The 25,865-nt window shown below is 44.9% G+C and overlaps 1 protein-coding gene across 7 annotated transcripts in view; it reads left to right on the top strand.

Moving 5' to 3' along the window:
- cfap74 (cilia and flagella associated protein 74) overlaps positions 1 to 25,865 on the top strand; it is a 460,813-nt gene that overhangs the window by 148,352 nt on the left and 286,596 nt on the right. For all 7 annotated transcript variants that reach the window (XM_059952433.1, XM_059952430.1, XM_059952431.1 and 4 more), the window contains one exon: positions 19,678 to 19,788. In XM_059952433.1, coding sequence (XP_059808416.1) covers positions 19,678 to 19,788 — 111 coding nt within the window. The remainder of the gene's footprint in view (positions 1 to 19,677; positions 19,789 to 25,865) is intronic.

Here is a 25,865-nt window from a genome sequence, read left to right as displayed (position 1 = left end):
CTTTGACAAGGTTCAGCACAGAAGGTTAGTTAGGAAGGTTCAATCGTTAGAAATTAATATTGAAGTAGTAAAATGGTTTCAACAGTGGTTGGATGGGAGATGCCAGAGAGTAGTGGTGGATAACTGTTCGTCAGGATGGAGGCCGGTGACTAGTGGTGTGCCTCAGGGATCTGTGCTGGGTCCAATGTTGTTTGTCATATACATTAGTGATCTGGATGATGAGGTGGTAAATTGGATTAGTAAGTATGCGGATGATACTAAGATAGGTGGCGTTGTGGATAATGAAGTAGGTTTTCAAAGCTTGCAGAGAGATTTAGGTCAGTTAGAAGAGTGGTCTGAGAGATGGCAGATTGTTAGTCCATAACCCTTCATTCCTTTCCTGTCCATATACCTATCCAATTTTACTTTAAATGACAATACCGAACCTGCCTCTACCACTTCTACTGGAAGCTCGTACCACATAGCTGCCACTCTCTGAGTAAAGAAATTCCCCCTCGTGTTACCCTTAAACTTTTGCCCCCTAACTGTCGACTCATGTCCTCTTGTTTGAATCTCCCCTACTCTCAGTGGAAAAAGCCTATCCACTTCAACTCTATCTATCCCCCTCATAATTTTAAATACCTCTATCAAGTCCCCCCTCAACCCTCTATGCGCCAAAGAATAAAGACCTAACTTGTTCAACCTTTCTCTGTAACTTAGGTGCTGAAACCCAGGTAACATTCTAATAAATCTTCTCTGTACTCTCTCTATTTTGTTGACATCTTTCCTATAATTCGGTGACCAGAACTGTACACAATACTCCAAATTCGGCATTACCAGTGCCTTGTACAATTTTAACATTACATCCCAACTCCTATACTCAATGCTCTGATTTATAAAGACCAACATACCAAAAGCTTTCTTCACCACCCTATCCACATGAGATTCCACCTTTAGGGAACTATGTATCATTCTTATTTCTCAGTTCCACCCATAACACCTCACTAGTCAAGTTCTCAAGTCTGTTTTGACAGAACACTGCCATGACATTTACCCTGTCTAGTAATGCCACTCCTCCTCCCTTAATCCCTCCTGCTCCGTCACGTCTAAAACAACAGAATCCTGGAATACTGAGCTGCCAGTTCTGCCCCTTTGCATCCAAGTCTCACTAATGGCTACAATATCATAATTCCAAGTGTTGATCCATGCCCTGAGCTCATCTTCCTTTCTTACGATACTTCTGGCTTTGAAATATATATGGCTCAGGAATCTAGTTGCATCATGCTCAATCTTTTGATTCCTGACTTTGTCAGAGGTCTTAGCAGCATCTGTCTCCACAACCTCTCAACTGTTCTGGCACTGTTTTCCATACCCCTGAAACTAGTTTAAACTCCACTGCTGCAGCATTAACAAACCTTCCCACTAGAATATTAGTCCCCCTCCTTTTCAGGTGTAAGCTGTCCTTTCTGCAGAGGTCCACCTTCCCTGGAAGAGAACCCAATTATCCAAATTATCTTATGCCCTCCCTCCTACATCAACCCCTTAGCCATCAAAGGTTGAGAGTGTTGTGGATAGTGTGGAGGGCTGTGGGAGGTTACAGCGGGACACTGATAGACAACAGACAGTAGGTGCAGGTGTAGGCCATTTGGCCCTTCTAGCCAGCACCGCCATTCACTGTGATCATGGCTGATCAGACACAATCAGTACCCCGTTCCTGCCCTCTCCCCATATCCCTTGACCCCGCTATCTATAGAGCTGTATCATAACTCTCTCTTGAATGCATCCAGAGACTTGGCCTCCACTGCCTTCTGGGGCAGAGCATTCCACATATCCACCACTCTCTGGGTGAAAAAGTTTTTCCGCATCTCTGTTCTAAATGGCCTACCCCTTATTCTTAAACTGTAGCCTCTAGTTCTGGACTCACCCATCAGTGGGAACATGCTTCTTGCCTCCAGCGTGTACAATCCCTTAATAATCTTATATGTTTCAATCAGATCCCCTCTCATCCTTCTAAATTCCAGTGTATACAAGCCAAGTCACTCCAATCTTTCAACATATGACAGTCCCGCCATTCCAGGAATTAACCTTGTGAACCTACGCTGCACTCCCTCAATAGCAAGAATGTCCTTCCTCAAATTTGGAGACCTCAAATTATGATAGGATGCAAAGCTGGGCTGAGAAGTGGCAGATGGAGTTCAACCCAGATAAGAGTTAAGTGGTTCATTTTGGTAGGTCAAATATGATGGCAGAATATAGTATTAATGGTAAGAGTCTTGGCAGTGTAGAGGATCAGAGGGATCTTGGGTTTCAAGTCCATAGGACACTCAAAGCTGCTGCATATGTTGATTCTGTGGCTAAGAAAGCATACGGTGCATTGGCCTTCATCGATTATGGGATTAAGATTAGGAGGCAAGAGGTAATGCTGCAGCCATATAGGACCCTGGTCAGGCTCCACTTGGAGAACTTTGCTCAATTCTGGTCGCCTCATTATAGGAAGGATGTGGAAACAATAGAAAGAGTGCAGAGGAGATTTACAAGGATGTTGTCTGGATTGGGGAGCATGCGTTATGAGAATAGGTTGAGTAAACTCAGCCTTTTTTCCATGGAGAGACAGATGATGAGAAGTGACCTAATAGAGGTGTATAAGATGATGAGAGGCATTGATCATGTGGGTAGCCACAGGCTTTTTCCCAGGGCTGGAATGGCTAACACGAGAAGGCACAGTTTTAAGGTGCTTGTAAGTAGGTACAGAGAAGGTGTCAGGGGTAGGTTTTTTACGCAGAGAGGGGTGAGTGTGTGGAATGGGCTGCTGGCAATGGTGGTGGAGATGGATACAATAGGGTCTTTTAAGAGACTCCTGGACGGGTACATGGAGCTCAGAAAAATAGAGAGCTATGGGTAACCCTAGGTAATTTTTAAGGTAAGGACACGTTCAGCACAGCTTTGTGGGCCAAAGGGCCTGTATTGTGCTGTATGTTTTCTATGTTTCTATCTATTAAATGTTATAACATTCCTAGTTCTGGCCTCATGCCCATGTGGCATGGGTAGCAATCCTGAGTTTACAACCCTGGAGGTCCTGACCTTTAACTTAGCACCTAACTCCCTGAACTTCCTATGCAGAACCTCATTACTCCTCCTTCCCATGTCATTTGTACCAACATGGATGACAATCTCTGGTCACTCACCCCTCCCCCACTTAAGAATGCTGAGGACTCGATCCTTGCACCTGGGAGGCAACATACTATCCAGGAATCTTGTACTCACCCACAGAACCTCCTGTTCCCCTAACTAACAAATTTGCTATCACCATAGCGTGCCTCTTCTCCCCACTTCCCTTCTGAGTCACAGAACCAGACTCAGTAATAGAGACGCATTCTCTGTGACTTTCCTCTGTTAGGTGAACCCCCACCCCCCAACAATATCCAAAGTGATAATAATGTTGTTGAGGGGGATGGCCACAGGAGTACTCTGCACTGGCTCCTTAAACCCTTTCCACTTCCTGACTGTCATGTTTCCTGTGTCCTGTACCTTGGGTTAACTACCTCTTTATATGTCCTATCCATCAATCCTTCAGCCCCCTGAATCATCTGGAGTTACATAGAACATAGAATAGTATGACTCATTACAGGCCCTTCAGCCCACAATGTTGTGCTGACCCACAAACCCTGCCTCCCATATAACCCCCCCCCGACCTTAAATTCCTCCATATACCTGTCTAGTAGTCTCTTAAACTTCACTAGTGTATCTGCCTCCACCACTGACTCAGGCAGTGCATTCCATGCACCAACCACTCTCTGAGTGAAAAACCTTCCTCTAATATCCCCCTTGAACTTCTCTCCCCTTACCTTAAAGCCATGTCCTCTTGTGCTGAGCAGTGGTGCCCTGGGGAAGAGGTGCTGGCTGTCCACTCTGTCTATTCCTCTTAATAGCTTGAACACCTCTATCATGTCTCCTCTCATCCTCCTTCTCTCCAAAGAGTAAAGCCCTAGCTTCCTTAATCTCTGATCATAATCTATACACTCTAAACCAGGCAGCATCCTGGTAAATCTCCTCTGTACCCTTTCCAATGCTTCCACATTCTTCCTATACTGAGGCAACCAGAACTGGACACAGTACTCCAAGTGTGGCCTAACTACAGTTTTATAGAGCTGCATTATTACATCGCGTCTCTTAAACTCTATCCCTCGACTTATGAAAGCTAACACCCCATAAGCTTTCTTAACTACCCTATCTACCTGTGAGGCAACATTCAGGGATCTGTGGACATGTACCCCCAGATCCCTCTGCTCCTCCACACTACCAAGTATCCTGCCATTTATTTTGTACTCTGCCTTGGAGTTTGTCCTTCTAAAGTGTACCACCTCACACTTCTCTGGGTTGAACTCCGTCTGCCACTTCTCAGCCCACTTCTGCATCCTATCAATGTCTCTGCAATCTTTGACAATCCTCTACACTATCTACAACACCACCAACCTTTGTGTTGTCTGCAAATTTGCCAACCCACCCTTCTACCCCCACATCCAGGTCGTTAATAAAAAGCACAAAAAATAGAGGTCCCAGAACAGATCCTTATGGGACATCACTAGTCTCAACCCTCAAATCTGAATGTACTCCCTTCACCACGACCCTCTGCCTTCTGCAGGCAAGCCAATTCTGAATCCACCTGACCAAACTTCCCTGGATCCCATGCCTTTTGACTTTCTGAATAAGCCTACCATGTGGAACCTTGTCAAATGCCTTACTAAAATCCATGTAGATCACATCCACTGCACTACCCTCATTTATATGCCTGGTCACCTCCTCAAAGAGCTCTATCAGGCTTGTTAGGCACGATCTGCCCTTCACAAAGCCATGCTGACTGTCCCTGATCAGACCATGATTCTCTAAATGCCTATAGATCCTATCTCTAAGAATCTTTTCCAGCAGCTTTCCCACCACAGATGTAAGGCTCACTGGTCTATAATAACCTGGACTATTCCTACTACCTTTTTTGAACAAGGGGACAACATTCACCTCCCTCCAATCCTCTGGTACCATTGCCGTGGACAATGAGGACGTAAAGATCCTAGCCGGAGGTTCAACAGTCTCTTCCCTTGCCTCGTGGAGCAGCCTGGGGAATATTCCATCAGGCCCTGGGGACTTATCCGTCCTAATGTATTTTAACAACTCCAACACCTTCTCTCTCTTAATATCATCATGCTCCAGAACATCAACCTCACTCATATTGTCCTCACCGTCATCAAATTCCCTCTCATTGGTGAATACCGAAGAGAAGTATTCATTGAGCACCTCGCTCACTTCCACAGCCTCCAGGCACATCTTCCCACTTTTATCTCTGATCGGTCCTACCTTCATTCCTGTCATCCTTTTGTTCTTCACATAATTGAAGAATGCCTTGGGGTTTTCCTTTACCCTACTCGCCAAGGCCTTCTCATGCCCCCTTCTTGCTCTTCTCAGCCCCTTCTTCAGCTACTTTCTTGCTACCCTATATTCCTCAATAGACCAATCTGATCCTTGCTTCCTAAACCTCATGTATGCTGCCTCCTTCCACCTGACTAGATTTTCCACTGCACTTTTCACTCATGGTTCCTTCACCCTACCATTCTGTATCTTCCTCACCGGGACAAATTTATCCCTAACATCCTGCAAGAGATCCTTAAACATCGACAATATGTCCATAGTACATTTCCCTGCAAAAAGATCATCCCAATTCACACCCACAAGTTCTAGCCTTATAGCCTCATAATTTGCCCTTCCCCAATTAAAAATTTTCCTGATTCTATCCTTTTCCATGATTATGTTAAAGGTCAGGGAGCGGTGATCACTGTCCCCCAGATGCTCAGCCACTGACAGATCTGTGACCTGACCCAGTTCATTAACTAAAACTAGATCTAGTATGGCATTCCCCCTAGTCGGCCTGTCAACATACTGTGACAGGAATCCATCGTGGACACACTTAACAAGCTCTGCCCCATCTAAACCCTTGGAACTAATCAAGTGCCAATCAATATTAGGGAAGTTAAAGTCACCCATGATAATGTTACGAACCCCGTAACTGGGTTACTTACCAGCAAAGATAGAGACGTCCGTTGGAGTCTGATGATTCTATTTTTAACAGTATTTATTAGTAAAAATACACAAAAATAATATCAATGCAAATATACAGATAATATACGTCGTCAATACTAAACCTAAAAGTGCGGGTATAATAATAATAAGTAAGAAATAAGCTCTATCGTTGTCTAGGGGATAATGAATTGTCTGATGGAAATATAAAGTTCGCTGCAGTTCACACAAGCTGCCGTCGTTTGGTTGTCGCTGTGTTGCAATTGTTGGAGAGAGAGAGAGATAGGAATAGAATGGGAACAGTTACTGCTACGGGTTTTGCCAACCTTCCTTTATGGTTTCGATCTGTCAGTGTCTCGTTGGTGTGGCCATTCAAGTGTGACCTTTCCTTTAGCTAAACTGTTCTTCCGTGATGAGCCCGCCACCCAGGCAAGGGAGGACGCACACGAGCTCCCTCCGGATTTCACTATAAAACGCTGTCACTGGATTTCTAGCGTTCCTCCTGGTGTGTCTAAAGGGGTGTTCCCCAGACCCCTCTTTTATCCTCACTCATGGGGTCTCAGATGTCAATCAGGTTGGGATGATGCAATCCCTCAACCAGGCCACTCTGGTTGTCCCGAGGGGTTTCAATGAATAGTACAGTACTCAATACACAATTCCTTCTCCAAGAGACAATAGCAGTAGTCAGTGGTTCTGTTCAGCTTATGTCAGGAGACATTCCAAACCTTGTGTATTCTGTGTGTCTCTCTCTCTCTCATTAACATGATGTGTATCTCTCTCATTTCCTGGCATGCTGTGGATCTCTCTCATTTCCTGGTTCTCAGACCCGAAATAATAGTGATCTTGTGATTCTCAAAAAGGAGTGGGGAGTGGGCATTGGCGATTCGGGACCCTTCTGCCAACCAGATTTGCTCCACATTCATAACAATAACAACCCTGTTATTTTTGCACCTTTCCAAAATCTGCCTCCCAATCTGCTCCTCGGTATCTCTACTGCTACCAGGGGGCCTATAGAATACTCCCAGTAGAGTAACTGCTCCCTTCCTGTTCCTGACTTCTACCCATACTGACTCAAAAGAGGATTCTGCTACAGTACCCACCCTTTCTGCAGCTGTAATAGTATCCTTGACCACTCCTCCTCCCCTTTTCCCCCCTCTCTATCCCTTTTCAAGCACTGAAATCCAGGAATATTGAGAATCCATTCCTGCCCTGGTGCCAGCCAAGTCTCCGTAATGGCCACTACATCATAACTCCATGTATGTATCCAAGCTCTCAGTTCACCACCTTTATTCCTGATGCTTCTTGCATTGAAGTACACACACTTTAGCCCTTCTACCTTACTACCTTTGTACCCTTTATTCTGCTGCTCTTTCCTCAAAGCCTCTCTATGTGTTAGATATGGCTTTACTCCATGCACTTCTTTCACTGTTCTATTGCTCCGGGTCCCATCCCCCTTGCAAATTAGTTTAAACCCTCCCAAACCATGCTAGCAAACCTACCTGCAAGGATATTGATTTCCCCCTCCAGTTCAGGTGCAACCCATCCAATCTGTACAGGTCCTGCCTTCCCCAGAAGAGATCCCAATGTTCCAAGTTTCAGCTACAACTCCTTAACGCTAATTGTTAGCAGCTGCAGTTGGATGCACTTCTTGCAGTTGTTGTCACCAGAGATACTGAAGGTCTCCCTGTCTTCCCACATCCTGCAAGAAGGACATCCAGCTATCCTGCCTGGCATCTCTACTGTTCTAGCTGAGCAGGTGTAAAGAAGGGAAGGGGAAAAAACTTAAGCTTGAGCTTTTGTTTTCTTTGCATTCTCTGACTGAAGCATCTGTTCCCTGAAACCTTGAAGTGCTAAAGCTTCAAGATCACCACTCTGACTCTGTCGACTGAGATGACAGCTGCTACAGCAGTGGCTGCTGCATTTGCCCCTGCTTTCCTTTAATTTGCTCTTGCTAATCATTCCAATCGCTGGTTTGGTCGCTAGTATAAGCTCAATTACACTTTTTCTACTCAGGCAGTGGACCTGAGTGAAATCCCTTCCTTTCAAACATCTGATGTCCAGATTGGTCATTGGTCAAAGCTCTATTACCATGTACTTCCTTTGATTATTTACCTCTGTAGCTCTTATGAATTCCCATTAAACTAATCATTTCTTATTTGTACTCTTTGTCTCTTTTATTTTAATTTTCATCTCCCTCTGATTCTTTTGTAACCAGCCTGGTTCTTGGCACAGTTTTCTCTTTATGGGCTAAATCAGGAAATGTTTGCATTTTCAAAGTCAGTTTGCTGCCTTACCAACTGGCCAACCTGCCAAACTCAGCAAGAAGTGCTAGAAATAAAAATTCTGTCTGTCTGTAAGCAGCTGAACCACAAAGCACCCAAGGGCAGTCCTCGACCAAAGGTTGGAAGAGTCCATCTGCTTCCACAAGATGTCAGCCTCTGGGATTTAGGAATAAGTGCTGAACCTAATAACGATCCTATAAAAATAGATGAAGCAGTATGTCACTCAAACTAATTATCTAATTATACATTACTACATCTACAGCCTCTTGACATTGACACATTTAGTAAAAAGTTGGAGTTACTATTAACTTATATAGTCAGGAGAAAATGGAATGTAGGTAAGTGGGTCATCGGCTTTAGGTCATGCTTGGTTTCTGTCTGAGGGTCAGCAATTTTAAATTCCTCTGTGCTATTATTTCAGAGGATCAGCACGTAAATGCAATTGCAAAAAAAGCATGGCAGCACCTCTACTTCTTTAGAAGTTTACTAAGATTCAGCAAGGGATCTAAAGCTTTGAAAATCTTCTGTAGATGAGTGGTGGAGAGTATATTGACTGGTTGCATCATAGCCTTGTATGGAATCAACAATGTCCTTGAACAGAAAATCTTACAAAAAAGTAATAGACACTGCCCAATCCATCCCAGATAAAGCCTTCCCCACCATTGAGCACATCTTCATGGAGTGCTGTCATAGGAAGGCGGAACCCATCATTAAGGACCCCCACTACCCAGGCATGCTCTCTTCTCAGCTACAGGAGCCACATTATCAGGTTTAGGAACAGTTATAATCCCTCATCCATGAGGCTCTTGAACCAGTAGGGATAAATTAACTCATTTGTTCTTGCCCAACACTGAACTGTTTCCATAATGACCGTTCATCTCATGTTCTTCACATTTTATTTATTTGTTTATTTATTGTTTCTTTTTTTTGTATTTGCAGTTTGTTCTCTTTTGCATATTGACTGTTTGTCCTTCCTGTTGGGTGTGCTCCTTCATTGATTTTATTATGTTATTGGATTTACTGTTCATGTCCACAAGAAAATGAATCACGGGATTGTATATGGTGACATAGAAACATAGTAAATAGGTGCAGGAGTAGGCCATTCAGCCCTTTGAGCCTGCACCGCCAGTCAGTGTGATCATAGCTGATCATCCAACTCAGAACCCTGTACCTGCTTTCTCTCCATACCTCCTGATCCCTTTAGCCACAAGGGCCATATCTAACAAGGGACATATATGGACTCTGATAATGAATTTACTTTGAACTTTGAATTTTGGGGAAAATTGGGCAAAACATAAACCAGATTCTCTTTTTTTGCCATCATATGTTATTGCTGCCAGCATTTTCAGTGTATTTAAAATTAAAAATGTATAGAATAAGGAGTAATTGCAATATATACAACTACAGCTAAAATTATAAAGACAAGAATTTCTGCAGATGCTGGAAGAACAGAGCAGCACATATACAAAATGCTGGAGGAACTCAGCAGGTCAGAATCAAAAGCAGAATGAGGTTTATTATCACCTGCATGTGAAGTGAAATTTGTTAACTTAGCAGCAGCAGTTCAATACAATACATAATCCAGCAGAGAGAGAAATAAAAATAATAAATAAAATGAAACATAATAAAAACAAACAAGTAAATCAATTACATTTATTGAATAGATTATTAAAAATATGCAAAAACAGAAATACTGTATATTTAAAAAAGTGAGGTAGTGTCTGAAGCTTCAATGTCCACTTAGGAATCGGATGGCAGAGGTGAAGAAGTTGTTCCTGAATCACTGAGTGTGTGCCTTCTGTATTTCCTACCTGATGGTAACAGTGAGAAAAGGGCATGCCCTGGGTGCTGGAGGTCTTTAATAATGGACGCTGCCTTTCTAAGACACCGCTCCCTTATGGTGTCCTGGGTACTTTGTAGGCTAGTTCCCAAGATGGAGCTGACTAGATTTACAACCTTCTGTAGCTTCTTTCAGTCTTGTGCAGAAGCCTCTCCATACCAGACAGTGATGCAGCCTGTCAGATTGCTCTCCATGGTACAACTATAGAAGTTTTTGAGTGTATTTGTTGACATGCCAAATCTCTTCAAACTCCTAATAAAGTATCGCCGCTGTCTTGCCTTCTTTATGACTACATCAATATGTTGGGACCAAGTTAGATCCTCGGAGATCTTGACACCCAGGAACCTGAAGCTGCTCACTCTCTCCACTTCTGATCCCTCTATGAGAATTGGTATGTGTTCCTTCATCTTACCCTTCCTGAAGTCCACAATCAGCTCTTTTGTCTTACTGACGTTGAGTGCCAGGTTGTTGCTGTGGCACCATTCCACTAGTTAGCATATCTCACTCCTGTACACCCTCTCGTCACCACTTGAGATTCTACCAACAATGGTTGTATTGTCAGCAACTTTATAGATGGTATTTGAGCAATGCCTAGCCACACAGTCACGTGTACACAGAGAGTAGAGCTGTGAGCTAAGCACACCCCCCTGAAGTGCGCCAGTGTTGATCATCAGTGAGGAGGATATGTTATCACCAATCTGCACAGACTGTGGTCTTCCAGTTAGGAAGTTGAGGATCCAATTACAGAGAGAGGGATAGAGGCCCAGGTTCTGCAACTTCTCAATCAGGATTATGGGAATGATGGTATTAAATGCTGAGCAATAGTTGATGAACAGCATCCTGATGTAGGTGTTTGTGTTGTCTAGGTGGTCTAAAGCCGTGTGGAGAGCCATGGAGATTGGGTCTGCTGTTGACCTATTGTGACGATAGGCAAATTACAATGGGTCCAGGTCCTTGCTGAGGCAAGAGTTCAGTCTAGTCAAAACTAATCTCTCAAAGCATTTCATCACTGTGGATGTGAGTGCTACCAGGTGATGGTCATTAAAGCAGCCCACATTATTCTTCTTTGGCACTGATATAATTGTTGCCTTTTTGAAGCAAGTGGGAACTTCTGCCCGTAGCAGTGAGAGGTTGAAAATTTCCTTGAATACTCCCGCTGGTTGGTTGGCACAGGTTTTCAGAGCCTTACCAGGTACTCCATCAGGACCTTGCGCGGGTTCACTCTCTTTAAAGACAGTCTAACATCGGCCTCTGAGGCAGAGATCATAGGGTCATCATGTGCAGCAGGGATCTTCCCAGCTGTAGTTGTGTTCTCCCTTTCAAAGCATGCATAGAATGTGTTGAGTTCATCTGGTAGTGAAGCATCGCTTCCATTCATATTGGGTTTCACTTTGTCAGAAGAAATGCCTCGCAGTCTTTGCCAGAGTGGCAGTGCATCTGATATCACAGCTAACCTCATTTGAAATTGTCCCTTTGCCCTTGAAATAGCCCTCCGCAAATCATACCTGGTTTTCTAGTACAGGTCTGGGTTGCCAGACTTGAATGCCATACATCTACCCTTCAGCGGACGACGTACTTCCTAGTTCATCCACGGCTTTTTGTTAGGGAACCTACAGTAAGTCTTTGTAGGCACACACTCATCCACGCAGATTTTAATGAAGTTGGTAACAACTGCAGCATACTCATCCAGATCAAAGATGAATCCCTGAATACAGTCCAGTCCACTGGTTCAAAGCAGTCCTGTAGGCGCTCCTGTGCTTCCCTTATCCAAACCTTCATGGTCCTCACCACTGGTGCTGCAGTCTTAATGGAGCAGCATTGATGGAGGGGAATTTGCAGGAAGGACAGCAGAGCAGCAATGGCTGGAGTTACTGCGAAAATGAGGGAAGTGCAAGACAGATATATTCCAAATAAGAAGAAATTTTCAAATGGAAGAAGGATATTACCATGGCTGACAAGTGAAGTCAGAACTGAAGTAAAAGCAAAAGAGAGGGCATACAAGGAAGGCAGAGCTAGTGGGAAGATAGAGGACTCGGAAGCTTTTAAGAACTTGCAAAAGGAAACTAAGAAGGTCATGAGAAAGGAAAAGATGAATTATGAAAGGAAGCTGGTGACTAATATCAAAGAAGATACTGTTTTTTTTTAAGTATATAAAGGGTAAAAGAGAGTTAACGGTAAATATAAGGACCAATACAAAATGAGACTGGAGATATTGTAATGAGAAATGCAGAGATGGCAGAGGAAGGAAATGTGTATTTTGCATCGGTCTTCACAGTGGAGGACGTCTGTAGTATACTGGACATTTAAGAGTGTCAGGGAAGTGAAGTTTGTGCAGTGAAAATTAGGACTGAGAAGGTGCTCAGGAAGCTTAATGGTCTGAGGGTGGGTAAATCTCCTGGACCCTGATGGAATGCACCCTTGGGTTCTGAAAGAAGTAGCTGGAGAGATTGTGGATCTTTCAAGAATCGATAAGATTCTGGCATTGTATGGATGACTGGAAGATTGCAAATGTTACTCCGCTATTTAGGAAGGGTGGGAGGCAGCAGAAAGGAAGCCATAGACCTGTTAAGCTGACATCAGTAGTTGGGAAGTTGTTGGAATCGATCATTAGCAATGAGATTACGAAGTACCTAGAGGTACATGACAAGATAGGCCAAAGCCAGCATGGTTTCCTGAAAGGAAAATCCTGCCTGACAAACCTACTGCAATTTTTTGAGGAAATTACAAGCAGGGTAGACAAAGGAGATGAAGTAGACGTGGTGTACTTGGATTTTCAGAAGGCCTTTGACATAGTGCCACACAAGATAAGAGCCCATGGAATTACAGGGAGGTTACTAGCATGGGTGGAGCATTGGCTGGACAGCAGAAAACAGAGAGCGGGAATAAAGGGATCCTATTCTGTCTGGCTGCTAGTTACCAGTGGTTACCACTGCTTTTTACGATGTATGTCATTGATTTGGACTATGGAATTAATGGATTTGTGGCTAAATTTGTCGATGATACAAAGACAGGTGGAGGAGCGGGTGGTGTTGAGGAAACAGAGAGCTTGCAGAGAGACTTAGATAGTTTAAGGGAATGGGCAAAGAACTGGCAAATGAAATACAATGTTGGGAAGTGTATAGTTATGCACTTTGGTGGAAGAAATAAACAGGCAGTCTATTGTTTAGATTAGAAGAAAATTCAAAATGCAGAGCTGCAAAGGGACTTGGGAGTCCTTGTGGTTAACCTCCAGGTTAAATTGGTTGTGAATGCAATGTTGCCACTTATTTTTAGAGGTATAGAACATAAGGACAGGGACGTGATGTTGAGGCTCTATAAGGCACATGTGAGACCACACTTGGAGTACTGTATGCAGTTTTGATCTCCTTATTTTAGAAAGGATATACTGACATTGGATTCAGAGAAGATTCACAAGAATGATTCCAGGAATGAAAGGGTCACCGTATGAGGAACATCTGGCAGCTCTTGGGCTATATTCCCCGGAGTTCAGGAGAATGAGGGGGGAATCTCATAGAAACATTCCGAATGTTAAAAGGCCTGAACAGATTAGAAATGGCAAAGATGAGGAAATCTGCAGATGCTGGAAATTCAAGCAACATACACAAAATGTTGGTGGAAGGCAGCAGGCCAGACAGCATCTGTAGGGAGGAGTACAGTCGGTGTTTCGGGCTGAAACGTCGACAGTACTTCTTCCTATAGATGCTGCCTGGCCTGCTGCATTCCACCAGCGTTTTGTGTGTGTTGCTTAGATATGGTGAAGTTATTTCCTGTAGTCGCACGTGACGTGCTACTGAAGAAATACATGGAGGCAGAGAGAGCTGAACTCAGAATGCCTTTACTGATTCAAAATTGCACGCTTAAATCTCCCCTCCCAATGGCCCCTGCGACCCGCAGGGCAGACATGACATCAGACTGTCCCCAGAAGGTGCACCCCGAGCGGGTAGTTCCAAACGCGTTACTGCGTGTCTGCCTGTGGCTCCCGATGGTGATTCGAGTCCCATGTGTGCGGGCCGTCACCCCCCCCCCAAGACGTCCATCCAGGGGAGTGGAGCCCCCGGTCTGTGTGGATTGCCTGTGTGGGTACCCTCACTGGTTGCTCACTGTCCAAGTGTGCCAGTTTGAGGCGGCCACTGTAAAAGTCTCTTCCCAGCCACCCATCTCCACAACACACATGGTTCCATTGTGCCGGATCAACTTGAAGGGTCCCTTGTACGGCTGCTGTATAGGTGACCTGTGCATGCTCCTGCGAATAAAAACATACTCATAGTCTCGGAGGTCTTTAGGGGTGAAGTATGGCATGGGACCATGCCTGGAGGTCGGGACCGGTGCCAGGGTCCCTACCCTGCCCTGCAGCCTCGTTAGCACTGCTGCTGGAGTTTCTTCCGAACCTCGGGCCTCTGGTATGAACTCACCTTGGGACCGTTAGGGGGGCACCGTAGACCAGTTCCGCCGAGGAGGTATCCAGGTCCTCCTTGAGGGCTGTGCGGATGCCCAGTAGGACCCAGGGAAGCTCATCTGTCCAGTTGGGGCCCCTGAGGTGCACCATCAGGGCCAACTTGAGATGCTGGTGGAATCGCTCTACCAAACCATTGAACTGGGAATGGTACGATGTGGTGTGATGCAGCTGGGTGCCCAGGAGCTGCACCAGTGCTGTCTGCAGACCAGATGTGAACTGCGCCCCTCTGTCGGAGGTGACGTCTGTTTGGAGGCCGAACCTGGCAATCCAGTTTGCAATGAGTGTCCTGGCGCAGGACTCAGTGGACGTGTCTGCGAGCGGTATGGCTTCCGGCCAACTGGTGAACCTGTCAACCATGGTAAAGGTATACCTGGTGCCCCAGGAGACTGGCAGGGGGCCAACGATGTACCCGTGGATGTGTTGAAACCTCCTGTGCGTCGGCTGGAACTGCTGGAGGGGAGCCTTCACGTGCCGCTGGACTTTGGTGGTCTGGCAGTGTATGCAGCTCCTGGCTGCCCAGTGTCTGACCTATTTGCCTAAACCATGCCAGACAAATCTGTCCGCTACCAGCTTGATGGACACCCGGATGGACGGGTGGGCCAGGTCGTGCACATGTCAAACACCTGGCACCTCCATGCTGCTGGTACCACGGGTTGGGGTTTGCCGGTAGACACGTCACACAGCAGTCGATCCGCTGCCAGGCCGATGGAGACGTCATCCAACTGGAGCCCCGAAACGGCAGTGCGGTAAGCTGGGATCTCAATGTCCGACCATTGTGCTTTCGCCCGTGCTGCGTAGTCTATTCCTGAGGACGATATGCCTACTGAGTGGAGGTAGGACCGAGACAGTGTGTCGGCGATGACGTTGTTCTTCCCTGCAATGTGGCGGACGTCCGTGGTGAATTCTGAAATAAAGGACAGGGTGCCGAGCTGACCATGGGTCCGATACCTTGGCCAGTGCGAAGATGAGGGGCTTGTGGTCCATATACATGGTGAACTCCCTTGAGGAAGTACCAGAAATGCCGGACAGCCAGGTAGAGCGCTAGCAACTCTGTCGAAAGCGCTGTACTTCACCTCTGGTAGCCGTAGGTGCCGGCTGAAGAAAGCCACTGGTCGCCACTGGTCCTTGATGAGCTGCTCCAGGACTCCGCTGACTGCCGTGTCAGACGCGTCGACTGTAACTGCCATGAGTACCTCGACTCGGGTGCACTAGCAGAGCCACCTTTGCCAGCGCCTCCTTGGCCTGCTCGAACGCCTCCGTGGACTCTGCGTCCCATGCCACTTCTTTGGCCTTCCTGGCCATCAGGCTGAACAAGGGTCACATGATGCATACCACCGATGATAAAAGTTGACCATCCCTACGAACTATTGCAGGCCCTTGACCATGCTGGGCTTGGGGAACTGGCGGATGGCCTGGACCTTGTCCAATAGGGGAACTGCGCCATGTCAGTTGACTCTGTGGCCCAAGAAGTCGATCTCCATCTGCCTGAACTGGCACTTCGCCGGATTGATTGCCAGTCTGTGGTAGCTCAGGCATTGGCAGAGCTGGCACAAATGTGCCACGTACTCTTGGTGCGAACTGCTGGCTACCAGGATATTGTCCAAGTAAATGAAAACGAAATCCAGGCCACGTCCCACCAAGTCCATGAACCTTTGGAAAGTTTGGGTTGCATTCTTGAGACCGAAAGGCATCCTCAGGAATTCAAACAAGCTGAACGGGGTGATGAGGGCTGTCTTGGGCATATCGTCGGGGTGCACTGGGATCTGATGGTATCCCCTGACCAGGTCGATTTTTGAGAAGATGGTTGCTCTGTACAGGTTCGCTGTAAAGTCCTGGATATGGGGTACTGGGTGTCTGTTCTTGTTGTGTTGCCGTTGAGCCTTCTGTAGTCTCTGCAGGGCCTCCATCCTCCCACGGACTTGGGCACCATGTGAAGTGGGGATGCCCACGGGCTGTCTGAGCGGCGTACGATTCCGATCTCTTCCATCTTACAGAACTCCTCCTTGGCGAGGTGGAGCTTGTTGGGTGGGAGCCTGCGAGCTCGGGCGTGCAGTGGCGGTCCTTGCGTGGGGATGTGGTGCTGCATGCTGTGCTTGGGGTCGGCTGTGGAGAACTGCAGAGTGACTATGGAGGGGAATTCCACCAACACCCTGGCGAATTCATCACCCGAGAGGGTCACAGAATCCAGCTGGAGGGCCGGTAGCTTGGCTTCTCCAAGCTGGAAAGTCTGGAACGTCTCGGCGTGGACCAAATGCCAGCCTTTTAGGTCGACCAGGAGGCAGTTGGCTTGTAGGAAATCTGCCCCTAGTAGTGGCTGTGATATCGCTGCCAATGTGAAAGTCCAAGTGAAACGGCTGGACCCGAAATGCAGTGAGATAGTTTGCGGGCTGTACATTTGAATACTGGTGCCATTTGCAGCAGTGAGTTCGGGGCCTGGGACCATGTTACGAGTGTCCATGTTTGAGAGGGGGAGTACGCTGACTTCGGTCCCGGTGTCTACCAGAAAGCGCCGCCTGGAGTGTCGGTCCCAGAGGTACAGGAGGCTGTTGAAGCCATTAGCGATGGCTGGCACTGGCGTTTCCTGGAAAAGCACATGGTGGACAGCAGTGGCACGTGCCTGAGCCCCGTCTTTGGTGATAGTAACACCATTGTTCCGAACTTTTGTCTTTTTCCCTTGTGGGTCTCTACGGCTTCGGTTGCGGGGTCTGGGCTTTGGGGTGCGCGATCATGGCTAGGCCAGTGGAGGCTGCTGCACGTTGCTTGCTCTGCCAAAGGACATCTGCTTTAGCCGCAACCCTGCTTGGGTCGCTGAAATCCTCACTCACGAGGAGGAGGCGAATGTCCTCTGGCATTTGCTTGAGGAACAACAGTTCAAATAAAAGGCATGGCTTATAGCCGTCCATGAACGCCTGCATATCATTCATGAGCTCGGATGGCGTGCGGTCGCCCAGGCCGTCCATGTATCGGAGCCGCGCGGGAGAGTCCGAAGGTACGGATCAGGAGCGCCTTAAGCTTAGTGTATCTGTTCTTCATTGGTGACTGGCATAGGAAGTCGATGATCCGGCCTGCCATCTCCTGATCAAGCGTGCTGACCACGTAGTAGTACCGTGTGGCATCGGCTATAATATCTCTGATATTGAACTGGGCCTCAGCCTGCTCGAACCAAGTGTGGTGCTGAGTAGCCCAGATAGTTGGGAGCTTCAGAGAGACCGCGCTGTGCAAGTTGCTCGAACTCATGGCTGGTCGCTGAGTCGCTGGCTCCAGATGCTGTCTGGAACGTCGGAGTCACCAATGTAGTTGCGTGCAATGCGCTACTAAAGAAGCACACGGAGGCAGAGAGAGCTGAACTCAGAATGCCTTTACTGATTCAAAATCGCACGCTTAAATCTCCCCTCCCATGGGCCCCTGCGACCCGCGGGGCGGACATCCCCGGAAGGTCTGCCCTGAGCGGGTAGTTCCAAACGCGCTACTGTGTGTCTGCCTGCGGCTTCCGATGGCAGTTCGAGTCCTGTGTGTGCGGGCCGCCACATTCCCATGGTAGGGGATTCTAGGACAAAAGGGCACAACTTCAGGATTGAAGGACATCCATTTAGAACTGAGATGCGGGGAAGAGATTTGTAAATCTGTGGAATTTGTTGCCACGAGCAGCTGTGGAGGCCAAGTTACTGGGTTTATTTAAGGCAGAGATAGATAGGTTCTTGATTAGCCAGGGCATCAAAAAGTATAGGGTGAAGGCAGGGGAGTGGGGATCACTGGAAAAATTGGATCAGGCCCTGATTGAATGGCAGAGCAGACTCAATGGACTGAATGGCCTACTTCTGCTCCTATATCTTATGGTCTGATGTTTTAGGCTGTTTCGTTTATATTTATGGAGACATAAGAAACTGCTGATGTTGGAAGCTGAAACAACACATGAAATAATGGAAGAACCAAGTGGTTAGGCAGCATCTGTGAAGGGAAATGAACAACTGGTATTTTGGATCAAGACCTTTACCTTGACTCGTATCCTTATATATACCCAGGGACTTGTCCAGATGAACTCACCATGTTGACTGTCTATTTCCTTTCATAGACTTTTAAGTTCCCTACAACTCGTGTCCTCAATTTTATTTACTTATTTTTATTTGCATGATTTGTCTTCTTTTGATTGTCAGCCTTTGTGTCGTTTGTTTTTCATTGATTCTATTGTATTTGTTTGTTTTCCTGTATACGCCTGCAAGAAAATTAATCTCAAGGGTGACATATACGTACTTTGATAATAAATGTACTTTGAGCTTTTAACTTTAGATGCTGACTAATTGAGTTCCTCCAGTGACTTGTGTGTTGTTCTAGAATTAGAGTTAATTATTTTCCAACTCTGGCATGTACTAGAATCAGAATCAGGTTTAATATCACCGACATGTGTCATGAAATGTGTTGTTTTGAGGCAGTAGTACAGTGCAATATATAATGAAAAACTATAAATTACAATATATATATATAATAAATGAAATTAACAGTGCCAAAAGAGTGAGGTAGTATACATAGATTCGTGTTCCGTTCAGAAATCTGATGGTGGTGTGGTAGAAGCTGTTCATGAAATGCTGTTCATGCTACTGTACCTCCTCCTTGATGGTTGCAATGAGAAGAGGGCATGTCCTGGGTGATGGGGGTCCATAATGATGGATGCCTCCTTTTTGAGGCATCACCTTTTGAAGATATCCTCGATGCTGGGGAGGCTAGTTCCCGTCATGGAGCTAGTAGGGTTTTCGACTTTCTGCAGCTTTTTCCAATCCTGTGCAGTGGCCCCTCCATACCAAACTGTGTTGCAATCAGATAGAAACAGTTATTGATTCAAACTGAAACAGAAAGAAATAAAGCAAAACAAACAAAAAATAAAGGGATAATGTAACTGTTGAAAGATTTGTGAACTAAATAAGGTTCTAAGTTATATGTTGGCTTCAAGCCTTAAAAGTTGCCTGGCATGGTTCTCCAGTGGTTGTTAGGACTGTTAATATTCTTGGGAATAGGTGGCTGAAATTGTAATGCTGATATTTATTCTGTTCTCTCTATAGGAAACACATAAAATATGTTAAAGATCAAGAATTAAGACACAAGAAAGCAGTGGAGAAGGCAAAGCAGTACAATCAGAAGGCAACACAGTTTCTGAAAGAATCCATGGCTAGGTAAAACTGCAAGACAGGACTGAATCAAACAGAGTATTAGTAATTTTTATAAGAATTTTACTTGCAGTGATTTTATAACACCATAAAACAGGAACAGTATTAGGCCATTTGGCCCATCAAGTCAGCTCTACTGACTTCTTATCCCTCTCAACCCATCTTCCTGCCTTTGTCGTGGTTACTTGAAATGACCAGGAGACGCAGACAATTCTTCAAGAAGTTTAAACCTTTATTTGCAAACAAAGGCTGAGGCAATCAATGAACTTGTCACCGAAAGCCCACCGAGCTCCGGTGTACAGCATTCTTTATAGTAATTTCTTATCTCAGTTACATTTCGGTTTTATCAGCATACCCAATCAATTTTTAGTTGCATATCATCTATACATTAACTAATCAAACGCTTTTGCCTAGCTGTCGGTGTGCCACCAGTATTTCTTTCCAGTTCGCATTAGGGCCCCATTCCTGGCCAAGGTTATTTTTTCAGACAACCTCTCTCACATTACATTTCCTGCTTGTACCATCCTGCCCACCACCATTATCTCTTACTAAACAAAGGCTGAGTATAATACATGGAGTTTATTTCAGCTAATTAGTGCTGCTAGCTAAACAGGTGTACTTTAACTGCCACAGTATGTAGCTAAGAGAATACAAGGTATCTAGTAAAACAATACATAGCAAAATGTGTCTTGTAAAATAATACATAGTAATATTCAGTACATAGTGTAGTAAATAGCTAGTACATAGTGGTTATATTTCAGGTATATATAGTGATTATGTCAGGTATATTTCTCAATACTGTCTCCCAATAACCTTTGATGCCCTGACGAATCAAGAACCTTTCAACCTCCAATTTAAATAGACCTAAAGACTTGGCTTCCACAACCATCTGTGGCAATGAAGCCCACAGATTCACCATCTTCTGGCTAAAGAAATTGCTCCTCATCTCTGCTGAAAATGGACGTTGCTCTATTTTGAGGCTGTGCTGTCTGGTCCCAGACCCTCTCACTATAGGGAACATCCTCTCCATGTCCACTATACCTAGGTCTTTCAATGAGATCCCCCCCTCTTTGCTTTTCATAATACTCACAATGGAAGCTGGTAAACTTGGAAGATTTTTCTGATTGAATTAAACCAGTTATTCCTGACTATATTTTAAAGACTCATCTCCCATGTCACAAGCTTATCATTTTTTATTTCATTCAGACTTATCATGTTCTACTCCTAATACCCTGAATCTTCTATTTGAGCTGTAAATTTACAGAGAGCTTGCAAACTTCTGCATTCAGCAACAAGTTTATCTCTCTGCATATCTAAAATAATCCCTCCCTTTTCAAATGTGTGAATAAATATAAACATGTTCACATAGATGGTATGATATCTGTTGTAATATGAACAAAGTCACCAAAGAGACACTAAAGCTATTTGATATAGAAGTGTTTTATTCAACAAAGTGAGACATTCTTGGAGGAAATAGCCTGTTTGACCCAATAATGCATGATATTTTATATGCTAAAGATCAAAGGTAGCAGCAGAACAATTTTATAGTTACAATCTATCTACAATGGTTCCTTTGAATTACATACAATATTCGCACCTCCTTCTTTGCACCCGTACTCCAAACACCCAAAATGAACGTTAATCAGCATTGTCTGGTTGTCAATTAACTGGCTTGCACAGCTCCAGAAACCTCTTGTCCAGGGCTGCATTTTAAATTTAATCTAAAATCCATGTTCAGGTCTAAATATTGGTTGCTGAAGTTAATATTTGCTATGTACCCTAATTCCAGAATACACCCTAACAATATTGTATGCTTAAAAAAACCAAGGCTGGGTTATAACATAACCCCCTTTATGGAACCTATCAAAACTGCGCAGGATCCAGAAATTTGACAAGCTTCTATAGTTTCATAATTATGTTACTGTTGATTGAATATTGGCCACTTTTATGATCATTACTCCTGCTAAGAATGGTGTAGAGAAGAAATTAATAAATGTTATATAAATAAAATAAATATAAAATGAAAAACCATAATTAATGCTATATACACTCTGTGGCTACTTTATTAGGTAAACCCGTACACTTGCTCATTAATGCAAATATCTAAGCAGCCAGTCGTGTGACAGCAACTTAATGCATAATGCATGCAGACCTGGTCAAGAGGTTCAGTTTTTGTTCAGACCAAATATCAGATGGGGAGAAATGTAATCTAAATGCCTTTGACCATGGAATAATTGTTGATGCCGGATGGAAGCAAGAGGCAGAGAGTGAAGAAGTAAAGGCATCTCAGAGAGAAGCCTTTTTTTTTAACTGATCGGTGAAAAGAGGCTAGACTGCGCAGGCGCGTGACGTAGTGTGCCAAAGATTTTAAAAGGAGAGGAATTTTTCAACGGTCTTTTAAATTGAAGCAAGAGGCGGAGAGTGAAGAAGTAAAGGTGTCTTGGAGAGAAGCCGTTTTTTTTAACTGATCGGGGAAAAGAGGCTAGACTGCACAGGCGTGTGACATAGTGCGCTAAAGGTTTAAAAAAAAAGACAGCCATCGTCGAACCGTACTGAGTCAGAGTGGGACGGCTTTGGCTGAACAGGCAGAGGCGAGGGTAGGTTCTGGTAAGTTTTGTTTTGTTCATTTAGAGTAGAAAGAATGCCAGGCAGGATGTTGGAATGCTCCTCTTGCAGGATGTGTGAAGTCAGGGACCGGTCTCCCTGACAACGGCACCTGCAAGAAGTGCATCCAGCTGCAGCTCCAAACAAACTGTGTTAGGGAGCTGGAGCAGGAGCTGGATGACCTCCAGATCATTCGGGAGAATGAGAAGTTTATAGATAGTAGCTACAGGGAGGCAGTTATGTCAAAGGAGCAGTGCACAGGTAATTGGGTTACCGTCAGGCAAGGGAAAGGGCAGGCCATTCCCCTCAACAACAAGTATACTGATTTGAATACTGTTGGGGGAAATGACTTACCTGGGACAAGCTGCGGAAGCCGGATCTCTGGCATTCTGGTTCTGCAGTGCAGAAGGGAGGGGGAAAGAAGAGGAGACCGATAGTGATAGGGGACTGGATAGTTAGAGGTATAGACAGGTGCTCCTGGGGTTGTGACAGAGACTCCCGGATGGTTTGTTGCCTCCCGGGTGCCAGGGTCAGGGATGTCTCTGATCGCATGCACAGCATTCTGAAATGGGAGAGTGAGCAGCCAGATGTCATGGTACACATTGGTACCAATGACCTAGGAAGAAAGAAAGAGGAGGTCCTGAAGAGTGAGTTTCAAGAGCTTGGTAGGAAGTTAAAAAGCAGGACCTCGAGGGTAGTGATCTCAGGATTGCTACCTGTGCAACACGCCAGTGAGGGTAAGAATAGGATGCTCTGGAGGATCTGGTGTAGGGGGCAGGGTTTCAGATTTTTGGATCATTGGGACCTCTTCTGGGGCAGATGGGACCTGTACAAGAGAGACAGGTAACACCTGAACTACAGGGGGACCAATATCCTTGCAGGGAAGTTTGTTAGTGCTATGGTGGGAGGGGGTTTAAACTAGATTTGCAGGGGGATGGGAACCAGAGTGCCAGAGTAGATAGTGGAGTGGGGGTAAAAATAAATTATGTTAAAGTTTCATGCAAGTCACAAATAGAAGGGTTGTGTGTGGTGGTAATAATCTTCTGAGGTGTGTCTATTTCAATGCAAGGAGTATTGTGGGGAAGGCTGACGAGCTGAGGGCATGGATTGACATGTGGAATTATGACATTGTAGCCATTAGTGAAACCTGGCTACAGGAGGGGCAGGACTGGTAGCTTAATGTTTCAGAGTTCCAATGTTTCAGACGTGATAGAGGCAGAGGGATGAAGGGTGGGGGGGTGCTGTGGCAGTGCTAGTCAGGGACAATGTTACAGCAGTGCTCAGCCAGGGCAGATTAGAGGGCTTGTCCACTGAGGCCATATGGTTGGAGCTGAGAAACAGGAAATATATGATCACATTAATGGGGTTGTATTATAGACCACCCAATAGTCAGCGAGAATTGGAGGAGCAAATCTGCACAGAAATAGCAGACAACTGCAGGAAACATAAAGTTGTGATAGTAGGGGATTTTAATTTTCCACATATTGATTGGGACTCCCATACTGTTAAAGGTCTAGACGGGTTAGAGTTTGTAGAATGTGTTCAGGAAAGTTTTCTAAATCAATATATAGAGGTACCGACTAGAGAGGATGCAATATTAGATTTCCTATTAGGAAACGAGTTAGGACAGGTGACGGAAGTATGTGGAGGGGAACACTTTGGTTCCAGTGATCACAACACCATTAGTTTCAACTTGATCATGGATAAAGATAGATCTGGTCCTCGGGTTGAGGTTCTAAACTGGAAAAAGGACAATTTCGAAGAAATCAGAAAGGATCTAAAAAGCATGGATTGGGACAGATTGTTCTTTGGCCAGGATGTCGTTGGTAAGTGAGACGCCTTCAAAGGAGAAGTTTTGAGAGTGCAGAGTTTCTATGTTTCTGTCAGGATTAAAGGCAAAGTGAATAAGGATAAGCAACCTTGGTTCTTTAGGGATATTGGAACTCTGATAAAGAAGAAGAGAGAGATGTATGGCATGTATAGGAAACAGGGAGCAAATAAGGTACTTGAGTATAAAAAGTACAAGAAAAAACTTAAAGAAATCAGGAGGGCTAAAGGAAGACATGAGGTTGCTTTGGCAGTCAAGTGAAGGATAATCCAAAGAGCTTCTACAGGTATATTAAGAGCAAAAGGATAGTAAGGGATAAAATTGGTCCTCTTGAAGATCAGAGTGGTCGGCTATGTATGGAACCAAATGAAATGGGGGAGATCTTAAATGTGTTTTTTAAGTCTGTATTTACTAAGGAAACTGACATGGAGTCAATGGAAATAAGGCAAACAAGTTGTGAGGTCATGGAACCTATACAGATTGAAGAAGAGGAGGTGCTTGCTATCTTGAGGAAAATCAGAGTAGATAAATCTCCAGGACCTGACAGGGTATTCCCTCGGACCTTGAAGGAGACTAATTTTGAAATTGCAGGGGCACTGGCAGATGTATTTAAAATGTTGGTATCTACGGGTGAGGTGCCAGAGGATTGGAGGATAGCTCATGTTGTTCCGTTGTTTAAAAAAGGCTCTGAAAGTAATCTGGGAAATTATAGGCTGGTAAATTTGACATCGGTAGCAGGTAAATTATTGGAAGGAGTACTAAGAGATAGGATCTACAAGTACCTAGATAGACAGGGATTTATTAAGGATAGTCAACACGACTTTGTGCGTGGTAGGTGATGTTTAACAAATCTATTAGAGTTTTCTGGGAGGTTACAAGGGAAGTGGATGAAGGGAAGGCAGTGGATGTTGTCTACATGGACTTCAGTGAGGCCTTTGACAAGGTCCTGCATGGGAGGTTAGTTATGAAGATTCAGTCACTAGGTATATATGGTGAGGTAGTAAATTGGATTAGACATTGGCTCAATGGGAGAAGTCAGAGAGGTAGTGGAGGATTGCTTCTCTAAGTGGAGGCCTGTGACTAGTGGTGTACCACAGGGATCAGTCCAGGGTCATTCGTTATTTGTCATCTATATCAATGATCTGGATGATAATGTGGTAAATTGGATCAGCAAATTTGCTGATGATACAAAGATTGGAGGTATAGTGGACAGTGAGGAAGGTTTTCAAAGCTTACAGAGGGATCTGGACCAGCTGGAAAAATGGGCTGAAAAATGGCAGATGGAGTTTAATACAGACAAGTGTGAGGTATTGCACTTTGGAAGGAAAAACCAATGTAGAACATACAAGGTAAATGGTAGGGCACTGAGGAGTGCAGTAGAACAGAGGGATCTAGGAATACAGATACAAAATTCCCTAAAAGTGGCGTCACAGGTAGATAGGGTAGTAAAGGGAGCTTTTAGTACATTGGCATTTATAAATCAAAGTATTCAGTATAAGAGTTGGATTGTTAAGGTGAGGTTGTATAAGGCATTAGTGAGGCTGAATTTGGAGTATTGTGTGCAGTTTTGGTCCCCGAATAACAGGAAGGATATTAATAAGGTTGAAAGAGTGCAGAAAAGGTTTACAAGGATGTTGCCAGGACTTGAGAA

This window comes from Hypanus sabinus, chromosome 27, assembly GCF_030144855.1.
Source record: "Hypanus sabinus isolate sHypSab1 chromosome 27, sHypSab1.hap1, whole genome shotgun sequence".
In the NCBI taxonomy this organism is placed as follows: domain Eukaryota; kingdom Metazoa; phylum Chordata; class Chondrichthyes; order Myliobatiformes; family Dasyatidae; genus Hypanus; species Hypanus sabinus.
The sequence above is the reverse complement of the archived record's forward strand: the minus strand, read 5'-3'. Positions and strand labels throughout refer to the sequence as shown.